The sequence below is a fragment of the Pseudophryne corroboree genome, chromosome 11, assembly GCF_028390025.1.
Source record: "Pseudophryne corroboree isolate aPseCor3 chromosome 11, aPseCor3.hap2, whole genome shotgun sequence".
NCBI lineage: Eukaryota > Metazoa > Chordata > Amphibia > Anura > Myobatrachidae > Pseudophryne > Pseudophryne corroboree.
The window spans coordinates 40,591,020-40,618,544 of NC_086454.1; the positions used below are offsets into that span (position 1 = coordinate 40,591,020).

At 50.3% G+C, this 27,525-nt stretch overlaps 1 protein-coding gene across 2 annotated transcripts in view; it reads right to left on the bottom strand.

Annotated features, from left to right (window-relative positions):
* Positions 1-527: 527 nt before the first annotated feature.
* The window catches only part of TRIM66 (tripartite motif containing 66), a 90,663-nt gene continuing 63,665 nt past the window's right edge, over positions 528-27,525 (bottom strand). Inside the window, exons 16-18 of one of the 2 annotated variants that reach the window (XM_063944047.1) lie at positions 27,291-27,365; positions 25,524-25,658; positions 528-2,760 (exon numbers count right to left, since the gene is read on the bottom strand). In XM_063944047.1, the coding sequence (XP_063800117.1) occupies positions 2,506-2,760; positions 25,524-25,658; positions 27,291-27,365 (465 nt within the window). In that variant the 3' untranslated portion in view covers positions 528-2,505. Of the gene's footprint in view, positions 2,761-25,523; positions 25,677-27,290; positions 27,366-27,525 lie in introns of both variants that reach the window. The other variant, XM_063944046.1, reaches the window with a different exon arrangement.

The window sequence follows — 27,525 nt, forward strand, 5'->3', positions numbered from 1 at the left end:
TCCCCACGCACAGACCCTGTAACTGGCCCCACGCACAGACCCTGTAACTGTCCCCACGCACAGACCCTGTAACTGGCCCCACACACAGACCCTGTAACTGGCCCCACGCACAGACCCTGTAACTGGCCCCACACACAGACCCTGTAACTGTCCCCACGCACAGACCCTGTAACTGGCCCCACACACAGACCCTGTAACTGTCCCCACGCACAGACCCTGTAACTGTCCCCACGAACAGACCCTGTAACTGTCCCCACGCACAGACCCTATAACTGGCCCCACGCACAGACCCTATAACTGGCCCCACGCACAGGCCCTGTCACTGGCCCCACGCACAGACCTTGTAACTGGACTGATACGAAGACCCAACAGCTGGCCCCACACATGCCCACAAATTCATTCCACACACAAGGCCAGTTGCAGGTCCCAATCTACAAACATAGCTGGTGCCTGTAATAAACATTTTAGAAATGGAAACACAACGCTTTTCATTGAGTAAATTAAGGTTTATTTTCATTTTACAATGGAAGTCTGGAACCTTTTGCTAAGAAACAATTGTAGCAAAACTATGTCAACATTAAACTCTGTAGCTGGGAGATCACCAATGGAAAATACAACATTTTATATACAATGAAACTAAACTAAAATAATTAATTTATAAAGAACCATGGCCCTCATTCCGAGTCGTTCGCTCGGTAATTTTCTTCGCATCGCAGCGTTTTTCTGCTTAGTACGCATGCGCAATGTTCGCACTGCGACTGCGCCAAGTAATTTTGCTATGAAGATAGTTTTTTTACTCACGGCTTTTTCTTAGCTCCGGCGAACATAATGTGATTGACAGGAAATGGGTGTTACTGGGCGGAAACACAGCGTTTTATGGGCGTGTGGATGAAAACGCTACCGTTTCCGGAAAAAACGCAGGAGTGGCTGGAGAAACGGAGGAGTGTCTGGGCGAACGCTGGGTGTGTTTGTGACGTCAAACCAGGAACGACAAGCACTGAACTGATCGCAGATGCCGAGTAAGTCTGAAGCTACTCTGAAACTGCTAAGTAGTTTATAATCGCAATATTGCGAATACATCGTTCGCAATTTTAAGAAGCTAAGATTCACTCCCAGTAGGCGGCGGCTTAGCGTGTGTAACTCTGCTAAAATCGCCTTGCGAGCGAACAACTCGGAATGAGGGCCCATGTTTGTGATCACTGTAGAATTGCTGAAATGAATGTAGGAAATGTTTCCAGGTGGTAAAGATCGGAGTTTTTCTTTTTCTTTAAAAAGCACTTTGAAATCTCTTCTATGAAGCCAAAAATAAGTTCTTGTAATCATCCAATTTCTGGCAGAAATCAGATTTAAACCAGTTTACAAATGCTATTTTTGTACGCAATATTTCCATTAGAATAAGAAACCTTTTTGTACTGTTTTCATAATGCTATCACTGGCTATAAGAAAAGTTATCACAAAACATGAGCATTTACCAAGATAATTTAGTACAATCTTTCATTGATGCAGAACCATGGGGGTCATTCCGAGTTGATCGCTCGCTAGCTGTTTTTAGCAGCCGAGCCACTGGGGAGTGTATTTTAGCTGTGCAAGTGTGCGAACGCTTGTGCAGCTGAGCACTACAAAAACAGTTTGTGCAGTTTCTGAGTAGGTCTGAACTTACTCAGCCGCTGCGATCACTTCAGCCTGTCCGGTCCCGGAATTGACGTCAGACACCCGCCCTGCAAACGCTTGGACACACCTGCGTTTTCCCTACCACTCCCAGAAAACGGTCAGTTGACACCCATAAACGCTTTTTTCCTGTCAATCTCCTTGCGATCGGCTGTGCGAATGGATTCTTCATTAAATTCATCGCTCAGCAACGATCCGTTTTGTACCCGTACAATGCGCCTGCGCATTGCGGTGCATATGCATGCGCAGTAGTGACCTGATCTCTGCGCTGCGAAAAACTGCAGCGTGCGATCAGGTCGGAATGACCCCCCCATGTTCCAGCTCAATCAGCAAATTGTCATGTAAGTATAGTGGGCAAAAACTGCACTAAAACGTATATATATATATAGATTGTTTTCCATGTTCGGCCAGAGCTGGCCATCTCAGCAGACAACAAAGAGTTAATCGTTTTGGGGTTTTGGATTCAAGGTGACAGCAACTACATATGTATTTGGTATGTCATAGGTCCAATCGGGCTGACCCACAGCAAAACACCACAGCCACAAAACTACCAGTCCATCCATGTGCCATGACGACACGCCTGTTACATACAATGTCCGACTACAAGCACTAGCAGACCAAGTTTGGTGGCCAACAGCAAGATTGACAAAGTCTTTTCAAGCCCAAAGCAGATGAATATAAAACCGTCAGCCTATGTTGTACCTGCTCTAAGAATACATCATAGCAGATCTTCATAGATAAACAGGTCAACTGTTCGAGTTATTTAACTTCAGCTTTGAAGTCCAAGATGGCTCAAGAAATGGTTCTCCTGACTTTGTAAAGGTTCATTCCCAAGACTCATAACAGATTGAATTCTTTTGTTTTCTGGTTGATGATATGGCGTCTCCTCTTTTTGGGCTGCACACAGTCTTGTCCATAAGACGGCCAATGAAATCCCTTTAAAGTCATGTGACAGTGCTCAGCGCCTATCTCCTCCGTCTCAGAGTCATCTTCTTGCGGAAAGGGGAAGACTCTACCTGGGTAAGATTCTTTCAACATGTCCTCAAAACACAGCTCCAGGTTCCGTCCCGCCTCAGCGACTTCTGAGTCTTCCTGTTAATGGCAAGAGGAACAAAAAAATAATTTATAATCATCACTTTACTAATGAGTTGCAACATAAATCAGTAAATAAAAAGTGCTAATTGTATTATATTCTTATAAAAGAGACATAAGGGACTAGGTAAAATAAAAAAAATTCAGAATTTTTTTTTTTAGGGTTCATGGCCACGCCTCCTGTGATTAGACCACACCCCCTGAAAAGTACCCGGGCCCAGCCAGGCTCTCTACTGCCCTGGGCATATTCAATTCATTACATACAGAAGAAGTTAATTAAGTGCTTAACCCCAAACAATTCCTGTACAGCCAGTAATAAAGGGGTTACTCCACCCTAAAAATTGATTTGAAAGAAAGGATAGAAAAGATATTACAGCGCTGTAATATTTTTTCTGTCCTTTCTTTCGAATTAATTACATACAGAGCCGGATTATCTTGGGAGTCCCCGGCCAGAGCTGCTCTGGTGCTCCTGTCTCCCCTGTCCAGCCTCCGCTGCCGGTAGCAGCGGAGGCTGGAGACTGCCTGAATCAGTCCCCGTGCTGTCTGAGGGGAGGGGTCTGCTCCCCCGCAGCCTGGAGTCTTCTTTCCCCCCTGCAGAGTGGGGCCCTCTCCCCGATGTCTCCTGCTGCCGACAGCGCTGGTCTGGGAATGAGTGCATCGTTCAGTGGTTGGCCTCGTTGGGGTAGGAATGAGAGGGGGGTTGGTAAATGCAACTAGGGGGTGGTTGCTGGACCTCCCGAGGGCTTAACAGGCACACTGACAGTGCTGGGAGACAGGCTCACAGGTCAGACAGGCACACAGACAGTGCTGGGAGACAGGCTCACAGGTTAGACAGGCACACTGACAGTGCTGGGAGACAGGCACACTGACAGTGCCGAGAGACAGGCTCACAGGTCAGACAGGCACACTGACAGTGCTGGGAGACAGGCTCACTGACAGTGCTGGGAGATAGGCTCACAGGTCAGACAGGCACACTGACAGTGCTGGGAGACAGGCTCACAGGTCAGACAGGTACACTGGCAGTGCCGGGAGACAGGCACACTGGCAGTGCCGGCAGACAGGCTCACAGGACAGACAGGCACACTGACAGTGCTGGGAGACAGGCTCACAGGACAGACAGGCACACTGACAGTGCTGGGAGACAGGCTCACAGGTCAGACAGGCACACTGACAGTGCTGCGAGACAGGCTCACAGGACAGACAGGCACACTGACAGTGCTGGTAGACAGGCTCACAGGTCAGACAGGCACACTGACAGTGCTGGGAGACAGGCTCACAGGTCAGACAGGCACACTGACAGTGCTGGGAGACAGGCTCACAGGACAGACAGGCACACTGACAGTGCTGGGAGACAGATCTACAGGTCAGACAGGCACACTGACAGTGATGGAAGACAGGGTCACAGGTCAGACAGGCACACTGACAGTGATGGAAGACAGGGTCACAGGTCAGACAGGCACACAGGTAGTGCCGGGTAACAGGCTCACAGGTCAGACAGGCCCACTGACAGTGCTGGGAGACAGGCACACTGACAGTGCCGAGAGACAGGCTCACAGGTCAGACAGGCACACTGACAGTGCTGGGAGACAGGCTCACAGGTCAGACAGGCACACTGACAGTGCTGGGAGACAGGCTCACAGGTCAGACAGGCACACTGACAGTGCTGGAAGACAGGCTCACAGGACAGACAGGCACACTGACAGTGCTGGGAGACAGGCTCATAGATCAGACGGGCACACTGACGGTGCTGGGAGACAGGGTCACAGGACAGACAGGCACACTGACTGTGATGGAAGACAGGGTCACAGGTCAGACAGGGACTGACAGTGATGGAAGACAGGGTCACAGGTCAGACAGGCACACTGACAGTGCTGGGAGACAGGCTCACAGGTCAGACAGGCACACTGGCAGTGCTGGGAGACAGACCTACAGGTCAGACAGGCACACTGACAGTGATGGAAGACAGGGTCACAGGTCAGACAGGCACACTGGTAGTGCCGGGTAACAGGCTCACAGGTCAGACAGGCCCACTGACAGTGCTGGGAGACAGGCTCACTGACAGTGCTGGGAGACAGGCTCACTGACAGTACTGGGAGACAGGCTACAGGTTAGACAGGCACACTGACAGTGCCGCGGGAAAAGACACCCCCTCCCCTGTAGTCACAGGCTTGTGTAGTGACAGGGAAGCTATACATACATTTCCTGCACCTGGCAGGGTGTTCCAAGCACAGGAAACCCACCCTAGGAGTGCTCCTGCTGTTTTCACACCACAGAGGGAAATTGGCAGCCTAGAGAAGTGACGCACAGCTAGTGCATTCAGATGTGTTACCAAACATCACAATATATAGGGGGCAAGTAGCACAGAGTATATAAGGATCGGAGAGGAATGTTGCTACTAATGAGGCATGAGCCTGTAATGACCTCCCTTTAATGGATGTGTATATTTTCCAGGAAAGCTACAATATTTCTTAATATTTCCCCTCAGCGTAGGATTACAGTAAAACATGAGGCTCTGAAGCGAAGCCGCCATGACGGCTCAATACTCCAGACAGTGCAGAGCGCAGTATATGCTGCCGACAAGATCCATTAGGAACATTTAAAATTCTATTTGAGAACACGATCAGGAACATTCCCTCCTCTTGTTATATAACACCATTCATCATAACGCGCCGCTCCTCATCTTATATTTCATTCTCCCATTACCGCCGATATCATTTACCTGCAAGCTGATAGTGCCAAGTCTGCAGCGCACGATGAGATTAACTGGCGCGGGTTCAGGTATTAAATACCCATTGTGTCACTGCTGCAAATGCACTAATTGACTTTAATTAATAGAAACTGGCAACAGTCGGAACACTGATGGATGCTTTGACAAACATTTAGATAGTGTGAAAAGACTCACATCCAAGTTCCGTTGGGTGACTACTGACTCTGACACGCTGGCACTGCCAAGGCTTCCGTGCCTGGCACCAATTAACGTCATATCTGGGTCCGACAAAACAGCTTCTATTCTATCAAAATCCAAACTAGTACAATGTAGCCGTCGGACTGCCGGCCGGGCACAGGCTCGCCAGTGTGAGCAGGATGGGCATGCATTGGTACAGTAGATGGTCAGGAGCAGGGCCGGTCCTAGCCCTTGTGGCGCCCCGGGCAGAAATAGGGGCGTGGCTTCATACAGGGGCGTGGTCAGTTATGCCCCCTGTAGAGTTGTGCCCCCATTTGTGCCCCCTGTAGAGTTGTGCCCCCATTTGAGTAGCGCCGCTTACAAAAAAATTATAATTAATGAATACTTACTATCCCCGCTCCTGATTCCCGACCGCTGCTGACCTCCGCTGCTGACCTCCGCCGGCGCCGCTCCTCGGATCTATGGGAGAGACGTCATGACGTCTCTCCCATAGCACAGCATAGACACTAGAGGTCAATTATGACCCCTGGCGTCTATGTGCCAGTCCCACAATGCCGTGCGGTGTGCAATGACGTCAGCAAAGGTCCTCTCCACGAAGGGAAACTAGACGGGTAGCGTCCAGTTTCCTTCACAGCACAGCACCCGGGTGCACTGACCAGTAACGGATCTTGCCATGTGGCGGCGCCCTCCGGATGGCGGCAGCGACCTCCGGAAGGCAGCGCCCTGGGCAAAAATCCCGTGTGCCCATAGCAAGATCCGCTACTGGTCAGGAGGGTTCAGACTCTACGTACACATGACTCCTGGATGGTGCCCGTACCTGTAATATGTGTAATAATATTACAGACATACACAAAACATCGCCGTTTGCACCAGTGCAAAGAGATCTGCCCATCTCAGAATCAAGCCGTATAGGTGTAAGTGCTTTATCCTGGGGGCCAAATAAACCTGTAACCTTGACCTTCATTAGACTCCACAACTTTGGCCCTTTGCGTTGTTCCTGATCTTTTATTCCAGCGGCGGTTCTGACCTTCGTTCTCATTTCTCTTGTTGATTTCAGGCTGCTATTGCGGATCTGCTCACTGACCTATAGCGTCTGACCGGATCACCTCCTATGTGTCTACAGTGTTCCTTGAGAGGTAAACACCTAGGGCAGGGGTGGCCAATCAGTCAGCGACAAAGAGCCAAGAAAAATCTTTGGGCATGCCAAAGAGCCGACACCATGTGCACGCCAAAGGCACGTGTGCAAAAATGGGGCATGGTCTTGTGCCCGCTAGGCCACGTCAATTATAAAATACATTGAAAAAGCCAGATCCAAAATAAAATACATAGAAAGGGACAAATCCACATAAAATAAATTTTAAAAGCCACATCCACATAAAATACATAAAAAAAGCCAGAGCCAAATAAAATACATTTAAAAGCAAGGTTAACATAATACATATCAGTTCCTCCATGTGTCACTCCAGCCCCCCATGCCACTGTAGTAGCTCTTCATGTGTCCAGTAGCCCCTGCTCCAAACCCGAGGTGGTCCATGCTGAGGTAGCTGTAGTCCCCCTTTGCTTGCCAGTGGGTTCTCACCTAGTATCCGGCTCCCTCAGTCCACTTAGTGACGCTGGCACTGCGTGCACGGCTGGAGCACAGTGGTTTCTGTATCTTTTGCGGTCACCTGACCTCAAGTGTCAGGAGCCGCATCTGAATGAAGAAAGAGCCACATGCGGCTCAAGAGCCACTGGTTGGCCACTGCTGACCTAGGGCCTATTTCAGACCTGATCGCAGCAGCAAATTTGTTGGGCAAAACCATGAGCACTGCAGGGAGGGGAAGGGGGGGGGGGGGGGGGGGGCAGATGTAACATGTGCAGAGAGAGTTAGATTTGGGAGGGGTGTGTTTAAACTGAAATCTAAATTGCAGTGTAAAAACAAAGTAGCTAGTATTTACCCTGCACAGAAACAAAATAACCCACCCGAATCTGACTCTCTCTGCACATGTTACATCTGCCCCCCACACACACACTGCACATGGGGCCTAAATCAGACCTGATCGTAGCCGTGCTAAAATTTTGCACGGCTACGATCAGTTACTCAGAGATGCGGGGGGACGCCCAGTACAGGGCTAGTCCGCCCCGCATGTCTGGCTCTGCCCCGCCGCACAAGTACAAAAGCATCGCACAGTGGCGATGTTTTTGTACTTGACGAGTAGCTCCCTACCAGTGCAGCTCCTGCATGCTGGCAGGGAGCTACTCGTCGCTGTCCGGGTTGCAGCGGCTGCGTGTGACGTCATGCAGCCTCCGTGGCCCGCCCTCCCAAACAGTCCGTGCACGCCTGCGTTGCCCGGACTGCATCCCCAAAATGGCGTTCCAACGCCTCCAGCCCGTCCCCTCCTGCCCAACGACCGTCTCTGCCAGGCAGAAGCAATCGCAGGGCTGAGATGGCCATCGGCTGTCTGGCATGCGCCGGCGCACTGCGGCGCCGGCGCATTTCAGAACTGATCGGCTGCTGTGCAAAAATGCACAGCAGCGATCAGGTCTGAATTAGGCCCATGGTTTTGCCCATTAGCTAACAAATTTGCTGCTGCGATCAGATCTGAATTCCCCCCCTAGATGTCTGTACAACTATAAGGGAACTTGACATTATAATGGGCCCATACTAGTATGGAGACAAGTCCTGCTCAAGTGTTGTAACCAAGTCTTAGCACAGATGTCCAAGAGCATCTCCTTAGGCTTCCACACAGAAGCAGGACTCCAGACTTAAGGGTGAATCCATCAGACCAATTCAAATCAGTCTGTAAGCTGGGTAGGCGGTGGAGTTTGATATTCTATTTTTTGTTCCATTTTTTTATATTCCATATTTTGAAATTTGATATTGAGATTTGTGTAGCTTTGTTCCACAAGGAATGGCAAACTCCAATTTTTTTTACAGTTACCACTTATAGGGGGTCATTCCGAGTTGATCGCTCGCTAGCAGTTTTTAGCAGCCGTACAAACGCATAGTCGCCGCCCACCGGGGAGTGTATTTTCGCTTTGCAGGAGTGCGAACGCCTGTGCAGCAGAGCGCCTGCAAAATCATTTTGTGCAAAACCAGACCAGCCCTGTAGTTACTTATCCTGCGCGATGATTGCTGCGACGAGTGACATGGTAATGGCGTCAGAAACCCACCCGGCCACGCCTGCGTTTTTCCAAACACCCCCTGAAAACGGTCAGTTGACACCCAGAAACGCCCACTTCCTGTCAATCTCCTTGCGTTCGGCTGTGCGACTGGAATCGTCGCTAGAACCTGTGCAAAACCACAAAGGACTTCGTACCCGTACGACGCGCGTGCCCATTGCGGTGCATACGCATGCGCAGATTAGCTGTTTTTTTTTCACTGATCGCTACGCAGCGAACAACGGCAGCTAACGATCAACTCGGAATGACCCCCATAGTGTATTGTGTATGCTGCGAATTTAAATTTTTTATCAAGTCCCCCAGCAGAGATATAAGAGTGAACTTAGGTGAAAAACGAAAAAAAGCAATTTCAAAGTGCTCTAATAAAAAAAAAAGTAGACAAGATAGAGAACTCCAAAATTTGTTTGTCAAATCTTTGAGTATATAACTATTTCCCCAAAAAATGACAGCTCTAAAATGTTATTCCTTCCCACTAAAATACAATCCAAAAAACAGACTTAAAAAAAAAAAAATCTGACAACTAACTTTGGCCTTAAATATCAGTCATAGGGAAGTGAGTTAGGGAAATAGTTATGTGACAAGAAAATGTAGCTTGAAATGTGCTGAAAATAATGTTTCTCTTACGTCCTAGAGGATGCTGGGGACTCCGTAAGGACCAGGGGGGTATAGACGGGCTCCGCAGGAGATAGGGCACCTAAAAAGAACTTTGACTATGGGTGTGCACTGGCTCCTCCCTCTATGCCCCTCCTCCAGACCTCAGTTAGATCTTGTGCCCAGAGGAGAATGGGTGCACTGCAGAGAGCTCTCCAGAGTTTTCTGTTGAAGAAGAATTTTGTTAGGTTTTTTATTTTCAGGGAGTCCTGTTGGCAACAGGCTCCCTGCATCGTGGGACCGAGGAGAGAGAAGCAGAGCTGGCTAGTCAAGTTGGGCACTGCTTCTAAGGCTACTGGACACCATTAGCTCCAGAGGGAGTCGGAACACAGGTATCACCTGGGGTTCGTCCCGGAGCCGCGCCGCCGTCCTCCTCACAGATGCCGAAGCTAGAAGCAGGATAGAGAAGGCAGAAGACATCTTAGGCGGCAGAAGACATCAGATCTTCATGAGGTAAGGCGCGCAGCGGTAAGCTGCGCGCCATTGCTCCCAGTCACACACACACACAGAGCAGCACTGAAGGGTGCAGGGCGCAGGTGGGGGGCGCCCTGGGCAGCAATAAACCTCACATTTGGGCAAATACAGGTTGATTAGGCTGCAGGGGCAGTAAATCTATGATCCCCTGCCATTTTTATTGAAAAATCACTGGGACCGAAGCCCGCCGTCGGGTGGGCGGGGCTTGATCCTCAGCACTAACCAGCGCCATTTTCTCCACAGAAGCTGCATGAGGAAAACGCTGGCTCCCTGGTCTCTCCCCTGCTGAACTTCACAGGCTGGAAAAAAGAGGAGGGGGGCACATTAGCGACGCAGTGAGTGGGAATTGGCATATTATATATAGAAAAGCGCTATCTGGACATATTTTTTCCAGTGTTTTTAAGCGCTGGTGTGTGCTGGCATACTCTCTCTCTGTCTCTCCTTAGGGCCTGGTTGGGGTTTTGTCCCCTTATAGGTTAATCCCTGTGTGTGTGGGGTGTCGGTACGTGTGTGTCGACATGTCTGAGGAGGAAGGCTTCTCCAAGGAGGAGGTGGAGCAAATGAGTGGTGTGTCCCCGTCGGTTGTGCCGACTCCAGATTGGATGGACATGTGGCATATGTTGAATGCAAGTGTGGCATCTTTACATAAAAGGCTTGATAAGGCTGAATTAGGGGGAACATAAGGGGGTCAATCCTCGGATTGGACCGACTCACAGGACCCGTCGGGGTCTCAAAAGCGTCCCTTAACACAAGACACTACTACCGACACGGATTCTGATTCCAGTGTCGACTATGACGAAGTAAAATTGCACCCTAGGGTGACTAAAACCATTCAGTGTATGATTGTGGCAATAAGGGATGTGTTGCATATTGTGGATAAACCCTCGGTCCCCGACACAAGGGTACACATGTTTAAGGAAAAGAAACAGATTATTAACTTTCCCACATCTCATGAATTGAATGATTTCTTTGGGAAAGCTTGGGAGACTCCGGATAAGAGACCGCAGATCCCCAAAAGAATTTATATGGCATACCCCTTCCCTAAGCAGGACAGGGAGATTTGGGAATCACCCCCCACTGTGGACAAGGCCCTGACGCGCATGTCCAAGAAAGTGGCGCTACCGTCTCCTGACACAGCAGCCCTTAAGGACCCTGCAGATCGCAGGCAAGAAACTACCTTAAAGTGTATTTATTCTCATACGGGTGCTGTGCTAAGACCGACAATTGCGTCGGCATGGGTGTGTAGCGCAATTGCAGCTTGGACAGATGAGCTGACAGATCAATTTGATAATATGGATAAGGATACTATATTCCTAACTCTAGCCCATATTAAAGACGCAGTCTTATTTATGAGGGATGCTCAAAGGGACATTGGATTGCTAGCTTCTAGGGCCAATGCCATGTCTATCTCAGCGAGAAGATCCTTATGGACTCGCCAATGGACGGGTGATGCGGATTCCAAAAAACATATGGAAGTACTACCCTATAAGGGTGATGTATTGTTTGGGGATGGGCTGACGGACCTGGTTTCCACAGCTTCAGCAGGTAAATCAAATTTTTTACCATATATTCTCCAACAGCAAAAGAAAGTAACACCCTATCAGATGCAGTCCTTTCGGTCGCACAAGTCCAAAAGAGGTTGGGGATCCTCTTTCCTCGCCAGAGGTAAGGGCAGAGGCAAGAGAGCACGTGCTTCGGCAGGTGCCCAGGAACAAAAGTCCTCCCCGGCTGCTCCAAAACCCACAGCATGACGCTGGGGCTCCCCTAAGGGAGTCCGCACCGGTGGGGGCACGTCTTCGACTTTTCAGTCAGGCCTGGCTCAGTTCGGACCTGAATCCCTGGGTGTTGGAAATAGTTTCCCAGGGTTACAAATTGGAATTCGAGGAGGTGCCCCCGCGCCGATTTTTCAAATCGGCCCTACCAGCTTCCACATCGGAAAGGGATATAGTGTTAGCTGCAATTCAAACGCTGTGTATACAGCAAGTGATAATCAAGGTTCCCCTGCACCAGCAGGGAAGAGGTTACTACTCAACCCTATTTGTGGTCCCGAAACCGGACGGTTCGGTCAGACCTAATTTGAATCTGAAATCCCTAAACCTGTACATAAAAAGATTCAAATTCAAAATGGAATCTCTCAGAGCGATAATAGCCAACATGGAGGAGGGGGAGTTTATGGTGTCTCTGGACATAAAGGATGCGTACCTTCATGTCCCCATATATGCCCCCCATCAGGAATACCTGAGATTCGCTGTACAGGATTGTCATTACCAATTTCAGACGTTGCCATTTGGACTCTCCACGGCCCCGAGGATTTTCACCAAGATAATGGCGGAAATGATGGTGGTCCTGCGCAAGCATGGAGTCACAATTATCCCATACTTGGACGATCTCCTATTAAAAGCAAGATCAAGGGAGAAATTGCTGAGCAGTGTGGCGCTCTCTCTGAGAGTGCTCCAGCAACACGGTTGGATTCTAAATCTACCGAAGTCACAGTTGATTCCGACAACTCGACTACCGTTCCTAGGTATGATACTGGATACGGAACAAATGAAGGTCTTCCTCCCAATAGAGAAAGCCCAAGACATCCAGAACATGGTCAGAGACCTGCTAAAACTGAAAAGGGTGTCAGTTCACCAATGCACTCGAGTTCTGGGGAAAATGGTGGCGGCCTACGAGGCCATTCCCTTCGGAAGGTTCCATGCAAGGTCTTTTCAATGGGACCTTCTGGACAAGTGGTTCGGGTCCCATCTGCACTTACATCGGAAAATAACTCTGTCCCCACGGCCCAGAGTGTCCCTCCTGTGGTGGTTGCAAAGTGCTCACCTCCTGGAGGGTCGCAGGTTCGGAATTCAGGATTGGATCCTGGTTACCACGGACGCGAGCCTCCGAGGATGGGGAGCGGTCACACAGGGAAAAAATTTTCAGGGTCTTTGGTCAGACCAGGAGTCCTGTCTACACATCAATGTGTTGGAACTCAGGGCCATTTACAACGGCCTTCGACAGGCGGAGAGTTTTCTTCGAAACCTACCGGTTCTGATTCAATCAGACAATGTCACAGCAGTGGCTCATGTGAACCGCCAAGGCGGGACAAGAAGCAGAGTCATGATGGCGGAAGCCACAAGGATCCTTCGCTGGGCGGAAAATCATATAAGCGCTCTGTCGGCTGTCTTCATTCCGGGAGTGGACAACTGGGAAGCAGACTTCCTCAGCAGACACGATCTCCATCCAGGAGAGTTGGGACTTCATCAAGAAGTCTTTGCAGACGTAACACGTCTTTGGGGAACTCCTCAAATAGACATGATGGCGTCACGCCTCAACAAAAAACTTCGGAGGTATTGCGCCAGGTCTCGGGACCCTCAGGCAGTAGCAGTAGACGCTCTGGTAACACCGTGGGTGTTCAAATCGGTCTACGTGTTTCCTCCTCTTCCTCTCATCACAAAAGTGTTGAGGATCATAAGATGAAGAAGAGTACAGACGATACTCGTTGTCCCAGACTGGCCTCGAAGGGCCTGGTACTCGGATCTACAAGAGATGCTCACAGGAGATCCCTGGCCTCTTCCTCTGAGGGAAGACCTGTTGCAGCAGGGGCCCTGTGTATTTCAAGACTTACCGCGGTTACGTTTGACGGCATGGCGGTTGAACGCCGAATCCTAGCGAAAAAGGGGATTCCGGAAGAGGTCATCCCTACTTTAATAAAGGCTAGGAAGGAGGTGACGGTAAAACATTATCACCGTATCTGGCGAAAGTATGTGTCTTGGTGTGAGACCAAGAATGCACCTACGGAAGATTTTCATCTGGGTCGTCTTCTACACTTCCTACAGACAGGAGTGGATATGGGCCTGAAATTAGGCTCTGTTAAGGTACAGATTTCGGCCCTCTCGATTTTCTTTCAGAAGGAATTGGCTTCTCTTCCAGAAGTCCAGACGTTTGTAAAGGGAGTGCTGCACATCCAGGCCCCTTTTGTGCCTCCAGTGGCACCATGGGACCTGAACGTGGTGTTGCAGTTCCTAAAATCACACTGGTTTGAACCGCTTAACAAGGTTGAGTTTAAATTTCTTACCTGGAAGGTGGTCATGTTGTTGGCCTTAGCATCAGCAAGGCGAGTGTCAGAATTGGCGGCTTTGTCACACAAGAGCCCCTACTTGATTTTTCATGTGGATCGAGCTGAATTGAGGATACATCCGCAATTTTTGCCTAAAGTGGTTTCTTCGTTCCATATGAATCAACCTATTGTGGTGCCTGTGGCTACAAGTGACCTGAAGGATTCCAGATCCCTGGACGTAGTCAGGGCCTTAAAAATTTATGTAGCCAGGACGGCTAGAATTAGGAAAACAGAGGCTCTGTTTGTCCTGTATGCGGCCAATAAGATTGGTGCTCCTGCTTCGAAGCAGACTATTGCTCACTGGATCTGTAATACGATTCAGCAGGCTCACTCTACGGCTGGATTGCCGGTACCAAATTCGGTTAAGGCCCATTCCACTAGGAAGGTGGGCTCTTCTTGGGCGGCTGCCCAAGGCGTCTCGGCATTACAACTTTGCCGAGCGGCGACTTGGTCGGGGTCAAACACTTTTCTAAATTCTACAAGTTTGATACCCTAGCTGATGAGGACCTAGCGTTTGCTCAGTCGGTGCTGCAGAGTCATACGCACTCTCCCGCCCGATTGGATGCTTTGGTATAAATCCCATGGTCCTTACAGAGTTCCCAGCATCCTCTAGGACGTAAGAGAAAATAAGATTTTAAACCTACCGGTAAATCTATTTCTCCTAGTCCGTGGAGGATGCTGGGCGCCCGTCCCAGTGCGGAAACTCTGCAAGACTTGTATATAGTTGTTGCTTACATAAGGGTTATGTTACAGTTGACATCGGTCTTGGACCGTTACTGTCGTTTGTTCATACTGTTAACTGGTTATGTATGTTCCAGGTTACATGGTATGATTGGTGTGGGCTGGTATGAAGCTTGCCCTTGGATTGCTAAATCCTGCCTTGTATTGTCCATCTCCTCTGGGCACAGTTCTCTAACTGAGGTCTGGAGGAGGGGCATAGAGGGAGGAGCCAGTACACACCCATAGTCAAAGTTCTTTTTAGGTGCCCTATCTCCTGCGGAGCCCGTCTATACCCCCTGGTCCTTACGGCGTCCCCAGCATCCTCTACGGACTAGGAGAAATAGATTTACCGGTAGGTTTAAAATCTTATTTTTTTATCCCAGCTTTCTATGACTTTTCTGAGCTGAAATATTGCATTTATCCCAAACGTCCGCAACAGTAAAAAAAAGTCATGCACCATGATACAAAAATGGCCGCCATCTTCATATGAAGGTAAATAAAAATAAAAGTAATGATGGTTTCTGACTACTAACTTACAAGGGTCATCACACACACACACACACACACACACACACACACACACACACACACACAAATGGTCAAGCATCCAGGTCTGGATCACTCCACATGGATAGACCCTTCTGCACAGATTTAAATTTTGGCACCCCATATTATGCCATACAGTAGCGCACCGAATTTATATTGTGCCAAACAGAGGTGACCCCAATTTCTATTATGCCATACAGTAGTGCCTCCAATTCATATTGTGCAACACAGAAGTGACCCCCATTTATATTATGCCATACAGTAGTGCCTCCAATTCATATTATGCAACACAGAAGTGACCCCCATTTATATTATGCCATACAGTAGTGCCTCCAATTCATATTATGCAACACAGAAGTGACCCCCATTTATATTATACCATACAGTAGTGCCTCCAATTCATATTATGCAACACAGAAGTGACCACCATTTATATTATACCATACAGTAGTACCTCCAAATCATATTATGCAACACAGAAGTGACCCCCATTTATATTCTGCCATACAGTAGTGTCCCCAAATCATATTATGCCACACAGAAGTGCCCCCATTTATATTATGACATATAGTAGCGCCCCCAATTCATATTATGCCACAAAGTAGTGCCCCATTTTCTATTATGCCATACAGTAGTGCCTTCAATTCATATTATGCCATACAGTAGTGCCTTCAATTCATATTATGAAACACAGTAGTGCCCTAATTTATATTATGCCATACAGTAGTTTCCCCAATTCATATTATACCAAACAGTAGTGCCTACAAATCATTTTATGCTACACAGTAGTGCCCCAATTAATATTATGCCATAACATAGAGCCCCTAATTCATACTATGCCACTCATTAGTGCCCCCAATTCATATTATACCATACAGTAATGCCACCAATTCATACTATGCCATACAGTAGTGCCCCCAATTCATATTATACCCCACAGTACTGCCCCTAATTCATAGTATGCCATACAGTAGCACCCCCAATTCATAGTACAACACACTGTAGTGCCCCAATTCATATACAGTAATATCATACAGTGGTGCCACCAATTCATACTATGCCATACAGTAGAGCCTCCAATTCATACTATGCCATACAGTGGTGCCACCAATTCATACTATGCCATACAGTAGAGCCTCCAATTCATACTATGCCATACAGTAGTGTCCCAATTCATACTTTGCCACATAGTAGTGCCACCTATTCATATTATACCACACAGTAGTGCCCTCCAATTCCTATTATACCACACAGTAGTGACCCCAAATCTTACGCCACACAGTAACGACCCAATTCATATTATGTCACACAGTAGTGCCCCCAATTAATATACCACCCATTAGAGCCCCCAATTCATACTTTTTCAGGGCCTAATTCAGATCTGATCACAGCAACAAATTTGTTAGCAGTTGGGCAAAACCATGTGCACTGCGGGGGGGGGGGGCAGATATAACATGTGCAGAGAGAGTTAGATGTGGGTGGGTTATAGTGTTTCTGTGCAGGGTAAATACTGACTGCTTTATTTCTACACTGCAATTTAGATTTCAGTTTGAACACACCCCACCCAAATCTAACTCTCTCTGCACATGTTACATCTGCCCCCTCCTTGCAGTGCACATGGTTTTGCCTATTAGCTAACAAATTTGCTGCTGCGATCAGATCTGAATTAGGCCCTCAGTTCCACCCTGGCTGAGGATATTCAAGGTGTGATCTGAAGGGCAGGGCACTGCTACACCTTGTGTATCACCGACTGACAAGCACTGAGAGGGCACACCTGTTGCACAATGTGGGCATGCTTCACCCACAGACTAAAACCTACATTCACTAGACAAGGCAGTAAGCCCACAGAAGAACAGATCCCAGAATTCCTTCATTGAGCTATGTACTGCCGTTACAATAATAATAATGCACTCCACCGCATAGGTCTTTCCAAACCTATCATGGACTATATGGTCTATTGCCAATGTCATTACCCTTCTCCTGAATTTGTGGAGCCAGCTATGCAGCATCCTATTAAAACTGTCAAAGATTAAGGGACAGGGGACAGGAATTTAGTCTGGTCAACTCCCGTTTCTCCTGCAATCTGACCCCACTTAGGGTGAGCAAAGCAGTTCGGGACCTCAAGATTACAACACAGGGCGAAACAATGACTTCATCGTAGTAACCAAGGGCCTAAATTCAGACTTGATTGCTACTGTGCGTTTTTGCAGAGGGCTGCGATCAGATAGCTACCGCCCATAGAGAGTGAAAACACGCCCAGTGCAAGTGTGCGAATGCATGTGTACGCCATGCGAAAACTTCACCAGACATCGGACATCTGCTAATCTGTTTGCAACTCACTCACCATCTAATGTTTTTTCCAGTCTGTGCAGCCTGTGCGTAGTCCTGGACCTACTCCTACAGTGCGATATAAACAGGCTGATCGGTGCCGGAGCGGACGTCACACACCTGCCCAGAAAACGCTTGGGAACACCTGCGTTTTCCCTGACACTTTCAGAAAACGGCCAGTTACCATCCCCAACACCCGCTTCCTGTCAATCACCTTCGAACGCCTAGCAATCTAAATTTTTGCACCATTCTGTCGCTGTTTGGCATCGCACCTACCCCATTAGGTCTATAAATCTTCCCTTATGGTTAGTGTAATGCTCCAGCCATCACCTAGGTTTGTTAAGTATATGTTTTCAAAGACTATTCTAAGTACATTTGTAGTAATATACCGAAATTATATTTTTATTTGCTTACAGTCCATATCTGAGCACCGTAGACAAGAAATCCTATCCTTAAAACAATGGAGAAAAAATGTGGAATTTGCCACAAAGAAAACGTGTCGGAAGTCTGTGAGGTGCCATTTGTAGGTTTCGTTATTCCTATGGCTTTCATATAGATCCAGTTAAGGCCCAGGAAGTCCTAGACTGGACGTATCCAACTAGTCAATTTCATATTTTAAATGGGACCCATAATATCTTAGGCGCATCGGATCACTGCGACACCATCAGGCGACTTGCGGAACTCATGGGGTCGCGCAAATCAGATGTCGCAGTTCCTTGTAAGAGGCCAGGAAATCTCCGTCCAACGACATAGATCTTTTCCTCTTCCCTCCCCCTAAATGATGGCGACACGCTTCTGTTTTCACATACCGAGGCCATCACCGCCCCCAAAGAGCATCAGACTGTCAATCACTGACAGTCTGATGCCATGCTGGGTCTTGCACATGCGCAAAGTATCGAGCATCCGACTGGATCGGAATGAGGCCCAATGTGCCTGATTCAGTGGGGCATACAGTGTTATGCACAGCTGCAATTTAGTTCGCAGTGGACTTGGAAAATTATGCTAATGGTTCAGCCGCCATTTTGTGCACAGAGACGCCCACTGTCGAGGCCTTACATCCACTGCTCACCAGGGACGTGCGGTGAGCTAAATGACACAGGAGGCACTGGTTAGCAGCACCAGAGCCAGATTTACATGCAGTATATGAGCCAAAGCGTACATCTGGTCATTATACACAGGTGGAGCAGTATAAACTCCTGGAAATCTGGTGAGTTTTGATTAGAGATGTGCAGAAAAGATATACCATAGACTTTTTACTCCAGAGTTTTGGCTATAAAAATGATTAGAATAATACAAAGAAGATATTTCAAACGGGTGTAGTATGGTTTGCCGGCGGTCGGGCTTCCTGCTACCAGCATACCGGCACCGGGAGCCCGACCGCCGGCTTACCGACAGTGTGGCGAGCGCAAATGAGCCCCACACTATTTTATTCTCCCTCCAGGGGGGTCGTGGAACTCCACGAGGGAAAATAAGTGTCGGTATGCCGGCTGTCGAGATCCCGTCGCCGGTATACTGTGCGCCGGGATCCCGACAGCCGGCATACTGAAGACCACCCATTTCAAACATATTCTTTGTATTTTTCATATACTTTATACAGTCAAAACTCTGGCACAAACGTTAGTATGACAGGAAAGGCTCTGCCTCAACTGCCTCACCCCACCGCACGTCACTGCTGCTCACGCACAAAAGCAGAAACATCGAAAGCACATTGTTTGCACCTTCGAGCCTCTGTACACCCTATGCTGTCTCAGACAGAGCAACTCTCCATTAATTAATTTTGCAGTCCCCCGGGTATGGCAAACCCAGAAAACTGTCCCAAAACATCTGCTTTTTTTGTAGCAACCCAATGAATTAGGCCCATAGTTTTTGCACCCACTTCTGAAACAGGCCCAATATCTGAGATGTCATAAATCTGACTGGCCTCCCTTAGTTGTTGTCAGCCCCAGTCTTTTCCACTGGTATGGTATTACTCCAGCAATCTGTGTTTATGGTTATCACCACAGAGACTTTCCCTTTGCGGCCTTTCCCCAGTCATTATCCAAAGAGAAATAAAAAAAAAAAGGAATCTTCCTACATTATGTGGGTGGTCCTGGAGTCCTCAGTGCATTGAAGTAGATAGACTTCTACAGTTCCTGCCAAAGAGGTTGGAAAAATGTGGTGACAGGGTGTGGTGACAGCTGGCTGCTGTTTCTCCTGGAGAGTGGGCGGTGCTTCCAGCTTTACGTTTGCTCACATGACTTCCGATTGGTGCTTTCCATCTATATAATGAGGTAAGTGAGTATTGCTACTTTCTGTGAACCCACCGAGCCTGTAACCCTGTTCTTGAGTTACTTCCACCAGTGGTGACCTCTAGTTCTTCTGACCGTTGAGCCATGCTGAATATGTGCTGCCACTGACTAATCTGCTACCTGACCTTCAAGGGTGCTGGGAGGGGAAGCAAGCAGGTACTGGTGCTGTTGGAGGGCCCAGGCCAGCTGAGGAAGAGGGATAAAAGCCCCCCTTTGCAGCCCACAGTATTTTCCATTTACTGTAGTTTCTTTGTAGGAGGTGGTGTGGCCACTCCTCCCAAATTAGTCCCCACCCCCACCGGTACCCGGGCCCCATTGGTCAACAGCCCTGCTGACCTTGAGTGTGTATGCTCACTGGAAACCACCTGAAGCTGAGGTCTTGAGGGCCGGTGAGCTCATTCAGATCTATGGGAAAGCTCGCTAACAAATCATACAGAACGGAGCGTACTACTTATTTGTTGCACAAGCCCATCAAGTGTCTCAAAATTTACTGCTATGTTTATCCTCATTCATGGTCTAGATCAGTGGTTCTCAAACTCGGTCCTCAGGACCCCACACGGTTCAAGTTTTCCAGGTCACCCAGCAGCTGCACTGTGTATCACCAACTGTCACATTTTAAAAATCTGCAGGTGACCTGCAAAACATGAACCGTGTGGGGTCCTGAGGACCGAGTTTGAGAACCTGTGGTCTAGATTATGAGACTGATGGGATATTGGGATGTATACATTTCAAGTAGCGCTTTAATGTGTTTTGAAGTCTGTATTATAGCAGTCAAAATTAACCTAGAAGAAGTGCGATTTCCCGCACACGTGTAACCGGATGGTGCAATGCACGTCCTCTTATATGTATAGGAGGACATTTTGGTTTCCGGTACCTGACCACAGGGGTGGATTGGGATGGAAAACCAGCCCGGGAAATTTATAGCAGCAGTCCTAGTGGGGGCGGTGTATGTTGAGGGGGCGGGATTCCTCCTCATAGGGTCTGATTATGAGTTGGACACAGTTGCGGCCTTCCTTGCATATTTTGCTGCAGATGCATCTGTGCCTTTATGCTAATGATGTCCTTCCCTGGTGTACATCCAAATATGCACGGACTGAGATGCCCACTGTCGGTGTGTACAGGCGGGGGCAACATGCCCATCCTACGTTACATCTGCGTCTGATTAGCCAACCCTCTGTAACCACACAGAACTGCACAACACATTGCTCATACACTTCTTGGTGCGTGTGTCTTACTCTGTACGAACGCCATCTTGGTGCATGCATGCGCGGTGCAACTCACAGACGCAAGCGCAAATAAATAAAACATTGCACAAGAAAAAAAATAAAACACAATGGCCCCCACAGGTTGCAATAAAACAAATTGGCACCAACTGAGAAAATATAAATGTGCGATTCTGAGTCCTACGTATGGGGAAGAAAAGTCTGTCCCTGGCGGATCTTGTACACCTAGCACACAGCTGGTACAAATACCAGTATTAATGAAGACAGTAGCAGGCGGCCGGTGCGCAATCAGTGGGCACCGCAGGTTTTCATTTTCACACACACGGACCACGCACATAGGGGGTCATTCTGAGTTGATCGCTAGCTGCCGCTGTTCGCAGCGCAGCGATCAGGCTAAAAATCTGCATTTCTGCGCATGCGTATGCTCCGCAATGCGCACGCGCAACGTACGGGTACAAATCCCTTTGTGGTTGTGCACAGGTTCTAGCAAAGTTTTCAGTCGCACTGGCGGCCGCAAGGAGATTGACAGGAAGGGGGCGTTTCTGGGTGTCAACTGACCGTTTTCAGGGAGTGTTTGCAAAAACGCAGGCGTGGCTGAAAAAACGCAGGCGTGGCTGGGCGGGTGTATGATGTCAAATCCGGACACGAATAGGCTGAAGTGATCGCAAGCGCTGAGTAGGTTCAGAGCTACTCAGAAACTGCACAACCTGTTTTTGCAGAGCTCGGCTGCACAAGCGTTCGCACTTCTGCTAAGCTAAAATACACTCCCCGGTGGGCGGCGGCATAGCGTTTGCACGGCTGCTAAAACTAGCCAGCGAGCGATCAACTCAGAATGACCCCCATTAGCTGAATCAATTCTCACATTAGTAGAAGTCGGTTAATCAGACTTGCGCAGCTGCCCCCTACTACAACCATGGGCCCTCATTCAGATGTGCTTTGAGTTGCGACTCATGCAGTGAAGTAGCGCATATCGTTACTTTGCGCATGTCAGTCACACTACGGCATCAGATTGTCAGTGACAGTCTGATGCCATTGGGGGGGGGGGGGGCGGGAAAGTGGGCAGAGACAGCCTCTGTTTTATCCAAACGGAGTCATGTAGCTGCGTTACAGGGGAGAGACGAGGCCAGGATCTCCATTAGAGGACGGGTATTTTCTGGCCTCTAGGTAGGACTTGCGTTGGCCGGCTTTGGTAACTATCACTGCTGCTTCTATGTAAGCGGTGATAGCGTCTCCAACCACATCTGAATGAGTGCAACTCAAAATCAGACCCTTTCTGTTCAATCTTCTATATATTTGCCTTGTCTGTGCCTGGCCCTCTAACGCTGGGTGGAGTCACAGGGCTGGGCGGAGTTAGCAGCTCCTCCCCTGTCCCAGTGCCAGCACAGAACGTAGCAGCAGCCACAGAAACCACCCACCATACCCACACAGAAGCCACCAGTGGACGGACGTAGCACAGTGCCGGGTAAGCATGCACCCCTCCCTTGGTTTCCCCGCAAACACAAAGCCACCTACACCCCAATGCCACCCGCACCACACCCCCCCAAACCCCCCTCCACAAAACCCCTGCACCAGCTCCCACATACAGCCACTGACGGGCCAGCCACCCCCATACCCGACGTCCGCATAACATTCCAGCACACACACCCTAACCCCACAGCACCGATTCCAGCACCATCTCTCACATCCATCCGCAGCAGGGACATGGTGGCCGGGCCCCGCCAGCCGCACCACGGATGACCAGACAGCTGCAGCCCACACCACCTCTCCCTCCGCACAACCCCACCACCAGCCTGTGCATTGCAGCCGCGGCTGTGACAGACTGGAACGGGACCCAGCGTCTGCCCCACGCCTGACCAAACCGCCGCAGCTCACACCGCCACGAACCCGCCCCCCGCACACCCCCAGCACATTGCAGCCACGCCTGGGACACACTGTCCCACCTGACGCCGTCCACAAAACGGACGAAGCCAGTGCCCTGACGCCGCAGCTTCAACAGCGCCTGTAACTTCGGCCGCCGGCATACACATTAGCAGGGACGGCTGGCTTAGGAGAAGTCTTCATAGCCCTCCGTGTGCCACGTACACAGAGCCGCCGCCTCCTCCTCCGCACACCTAATACACAAAGCTGCCTCCCACCATCCCCAGAGGCCCGGACTGCACACCCAGGGACTGGCCTGCCGGCTCCACGGGTTAGAGACGAGGGACAGCGCGCCTGCTACTGTGGCCGCTACACCAACCTCACAGGTGAGAGAGAGTGCACAGGCAGCACTGCGTCTCTGTGTCCCCTCCCTGCCGCCCCACATCTCTGCGTCTCCTCCCTGCCGCCCCGCATCTCTGCGTCCCCTCCCTGCCGCCCCGCGTCTCTGCGTCCCCTCCCTGCCGCCCCGCGTCTCTGCGTCCCCTCCCTGCGTCTCTGCGTCCCCTCCCTGCCGCCCCGCATCTCTGCATCCCCTCCCTGCGTCTGTGTCCCCTCCCTGCCGCCCCACATCTCTGCGTCTCCTCCCTGCCGTCCCGCATCTCTGCGTCCCCTCCCTGCCGCCCCGCGTCCCCTCCCTGCCGCCCGCGTCTCTGCGTCTCCTCCCTGCGTCTCTGCGTCCCCTCCCTGCCGCCCGCATCTCTGCATCCCCTCCCTGCGTCTCTGTGTCCCCTCCCTGCCGCCCGCATCTCTGCGTCCCCTCCCTGCGTCTCTGCGTCCCCTCCCTTCCGCCCTGCATCTCTGCGTCCCCTCCCTGCGTCTCTGCGTCCCCTCCCTGCCGCCCCGCATCTCTGCGTCCCCTCCCTGCGTCTCCGTGTCCCCTCCCTGCCGCCCCACGTCTCTGCATCCCCTCCCTGCGTCTCTGCGTCCCCTCCCTGCCGCCCCGCATCTCTGTGTTCCCTCCCTGCCGTCCCGCACCTTTGCGTCCCCTCCCTGCGTCTCTGCGTGCCCTCCCTGCCGCCCCGCATCTCTGCGTCCCCTCCCTGCGTCTCTGTGTCCCCTCCCTGCCGCCCCACGTCTCTGTGTCCCCTCCTTGCCGCCCGCATCTCTGCGTCCCCTCCCTGCGTCTCTGCGTCCCCTCCCTGCCGCCCCGCATCTCTGCATCCCCTGCCTGCGTCTCTGCGTCCCCTCCTTGCCGCCCCACGTCTCTGCATCCCCTCCCTGCCGCCCCGACTCTCTGCGTCCCCTCCCTGCCGCCCCGCATCTCTGCGTCCCCTCCCTGCGTCTGTGTCCCCTCCCTGCCGCCCCACGTCTCTGCATCCCCTCCCTGCCGCCCTGCATCTGTGTACCCTCCCTACCACCCCGCGTCTCTGTATCCCCCAACACCGGCCTGCGTCTCTGTATCCCCTCCCTGCTGCCCCGCGTCTGTGTTGTCCCTCCCTGCCCCCCCACGTCTCTGTATCCCCCCCCCTACCGCCATGCGTCTCCGTATCCCCCCCCTACCGCCCTACGTCTCTGTATCCCTACCCCGCCGCTTCTCTGTATCCCCTCCCTGCCGGCCCGCGTCTCTGTATCCCCTCCCTGCCGCCCTGCGTCTCTGTATCCGCTCCCTACCGCACCGCGTCTCTGTATCCCCCACCACCGCCCTGCATTTGTGTACCCTCCCTACTGCCCTGCGTCTGTATCCCCCACCACTGCCCTGCGTCTCTGTATCCCCCCCACCGCCCTGCGTCTCTGTATCCCCCCCACCGCCCTGCGTCTCTGTATCCCCTCCCTACCGCCCTGCGTCTGTGTCCCCTCCCACCGCTCCATGTCTCTGTATCCCCCCCTGCCGCACCGCGTCTCTGTATCCCCCCTGCCGCCCTGCCTCTGTGTCCCCTCCCTGCCGCCCCGTGTCTGTGTCCCCTCCCTGCGTCTGTGTCCCCGCCCTGCGTCTCTGTGTCCCCTCCCTGCTCTATCCCCTCCCTACCGCCCACGTCTCTGTATCCACCACCACTGCCCCGCGCGTCTGTGTCCCCTCCCTGCCGCCCCGCGTGTCTGTGTCCCCCCACCGCCACCCCACGCCTCTCTGTGTCCCCTCCCTGCCGCCCCGCGCCTCTCTGCAGGAGTTAAGGGGGCGCAGCCCCTTTCGACGGTGTGAAGAGCGCCCGTAGGGCGCGATGAAGCACCTAGTAGACATTGTATTCTTTTAGGATTACTTTATAATATAGTGGCCCTCCACCCTGCAAAAATGCCCTTTACAGCTAATTTACATGGTGCAACTCTCGCCATGGCGACCTCCAATCAGATGATCATTTTCCCTCTGCCCGGTGCACATTTGTCAAACAGAACAGAAACATCATTTCCAATGCATTGTATTTATTCTTACAAATGAAAAGAGTATTGACTCTCCAGGGTACAGCTGTATCATCATTGACCCCTTCTCTATCTCTTATTAGCTAATTACTTACATAATTAAACTTTGCACAATTCCAAAACATGAGCCGTGTGTCAAACACCAGCTCCTCGGGGGTGGAGTAATGAGGGATGTTCCGCTTCTGAAGCTTCTTGCGAATGATTGTCATGTCCATTGGCTTCTTTATAATCTGGTAATAGTGACGTGCCTTCATTAAAAAATGTATATATAACAAACACACCAATTAGTTTAATTAACAAGATTAGAATCTGTAATCCTTAATTGCATCAGGCACTAATGTCATCTAAGCATTGTAGTCTCTATTCTGCAAGAGATCTATGTGTACAGTATATGAGCCAGGAACCTAAGGTGGAATATTACAGGGGCCCCTTACTAGAGGAAGTTTCCAGAAACTGCGGCTGTCCATTCATGAATATACAGTACGGTGGTATGAATGGGCCTATTTAACCCTGTGGGCCCTGCTGCAGGGGTGGTCTTCAGTATACCGACTGTCGGGATCCCAGCGCACAGTATACTGGCGCCGGAATACCGACAGCCGCCATACCGACACTTTTTCTCCCTCATGGGGGTTCACGACCCCCCTGGAGGGAGAATAAAATAGTGTGGCGCGTGTAGTGTGCCACCGCGCCCGCAGCGTGGCGAGCGCAGCGAGCCCGCAAGGGGCTGATTTGCGATCGCCACGCTGTCGGTATGCCGGCGGTCGGGCTCCCGGCGCCGGTATGCTGGTCCCCGGGAGCCCTGCCCTCGGCATACCATACTACTATTACGGTGTGTGGCATAATGTGTAATAAGCATTACAGTGTGTGGCATAATGTGTAATAAGCATTACAGTGTGTGGCATAATGTGTAATAAGCATTACGGTGTGTGGCATAATGTGTAATGGGCATTATGGTGTGTGGCATAATGCGTAATAAGCATTACAGTGTGTGGCATAATGTGTAATAAGCATTACAGTGTGTGGCATAATGTGCAATAAGCATTAAGGTGTCTGGCATAATGTGTAATGGTCATTACAGTGTGTGGCATAATGTGTAATAAGCATTACAGTATGTGGCATAATGTGTAATAAGCATTACAGTGTGTGGCATAATGTGTAATAAGCATTACGGTGTGTGGCATAATGTGTAATAAGCATTACGGTGTGTAGCATAATGTGTAAAGGGCATTTCGGTGTTTGGTATAATATGTAAGGGGGATTACAGTGTGTGGCATAATGTGGCCATGCCCCTATTGTCAGGTAGCCACTCCCCTAGGTTCATGTGATCACGCCCATTTTTTTATCAGTACCACTGAGAAAAAAATTCTACTTGCACCGCTGGTAGAGGGGGATCCCAGGAGGTTAGACTGGCATCACCAGACCCATAGTCTTTTACTGCGGTGATGCATTGTAGGTGATGCACTTCCTCCTGCAATTATTGGGTGCTGAACACCACCAAAAATGAAGACCCAATCATGCCTATACCTGGCATATAAATCCGTACACTCTCTATGTCTCCAGTAAATGAATCAGCCGCGTGTGCGAGTCTATATTAGGGAGGTTAATTATCTCCCGCGGGTGATAGACACTTCAATCTACATCAGTGAGTGGCTGGAATCATTCACATTTCATGCATGACATGGAAACTCATTATCGGCTGCTCCTTTGAAACGTCAGTGTCTGGAATAGGAAAGGTTACCGCTAGTTTTCCTTTTATGTGTAGATTGGCACAGAGTAATCTGTCACTCTGCGGGAGGGGAGAATGGCTCCTATGCTGGGACTGTGCCAGGAATTAAAGCGCAGATAAAACAAGATGTACTTACCAGGGGGCTGACCGGCTCTTGGAAGGGGACACTCAGGCTGTTACAGTAGAGGGCCAGCACCAGCTTCTCACACTTCTACAGAAGGAAATATTTCACTGTTAGTTCCCCACCTGTGACCCGTGACTCCATTATAACACCTGGATGTAGGGAATGTGATATTCTGCCACTTTATAGACCAGTAACAGAAGGTGATGCCCCGGTGCTTCCAGACGGCAAGGTGAAGAGAACGCATTTA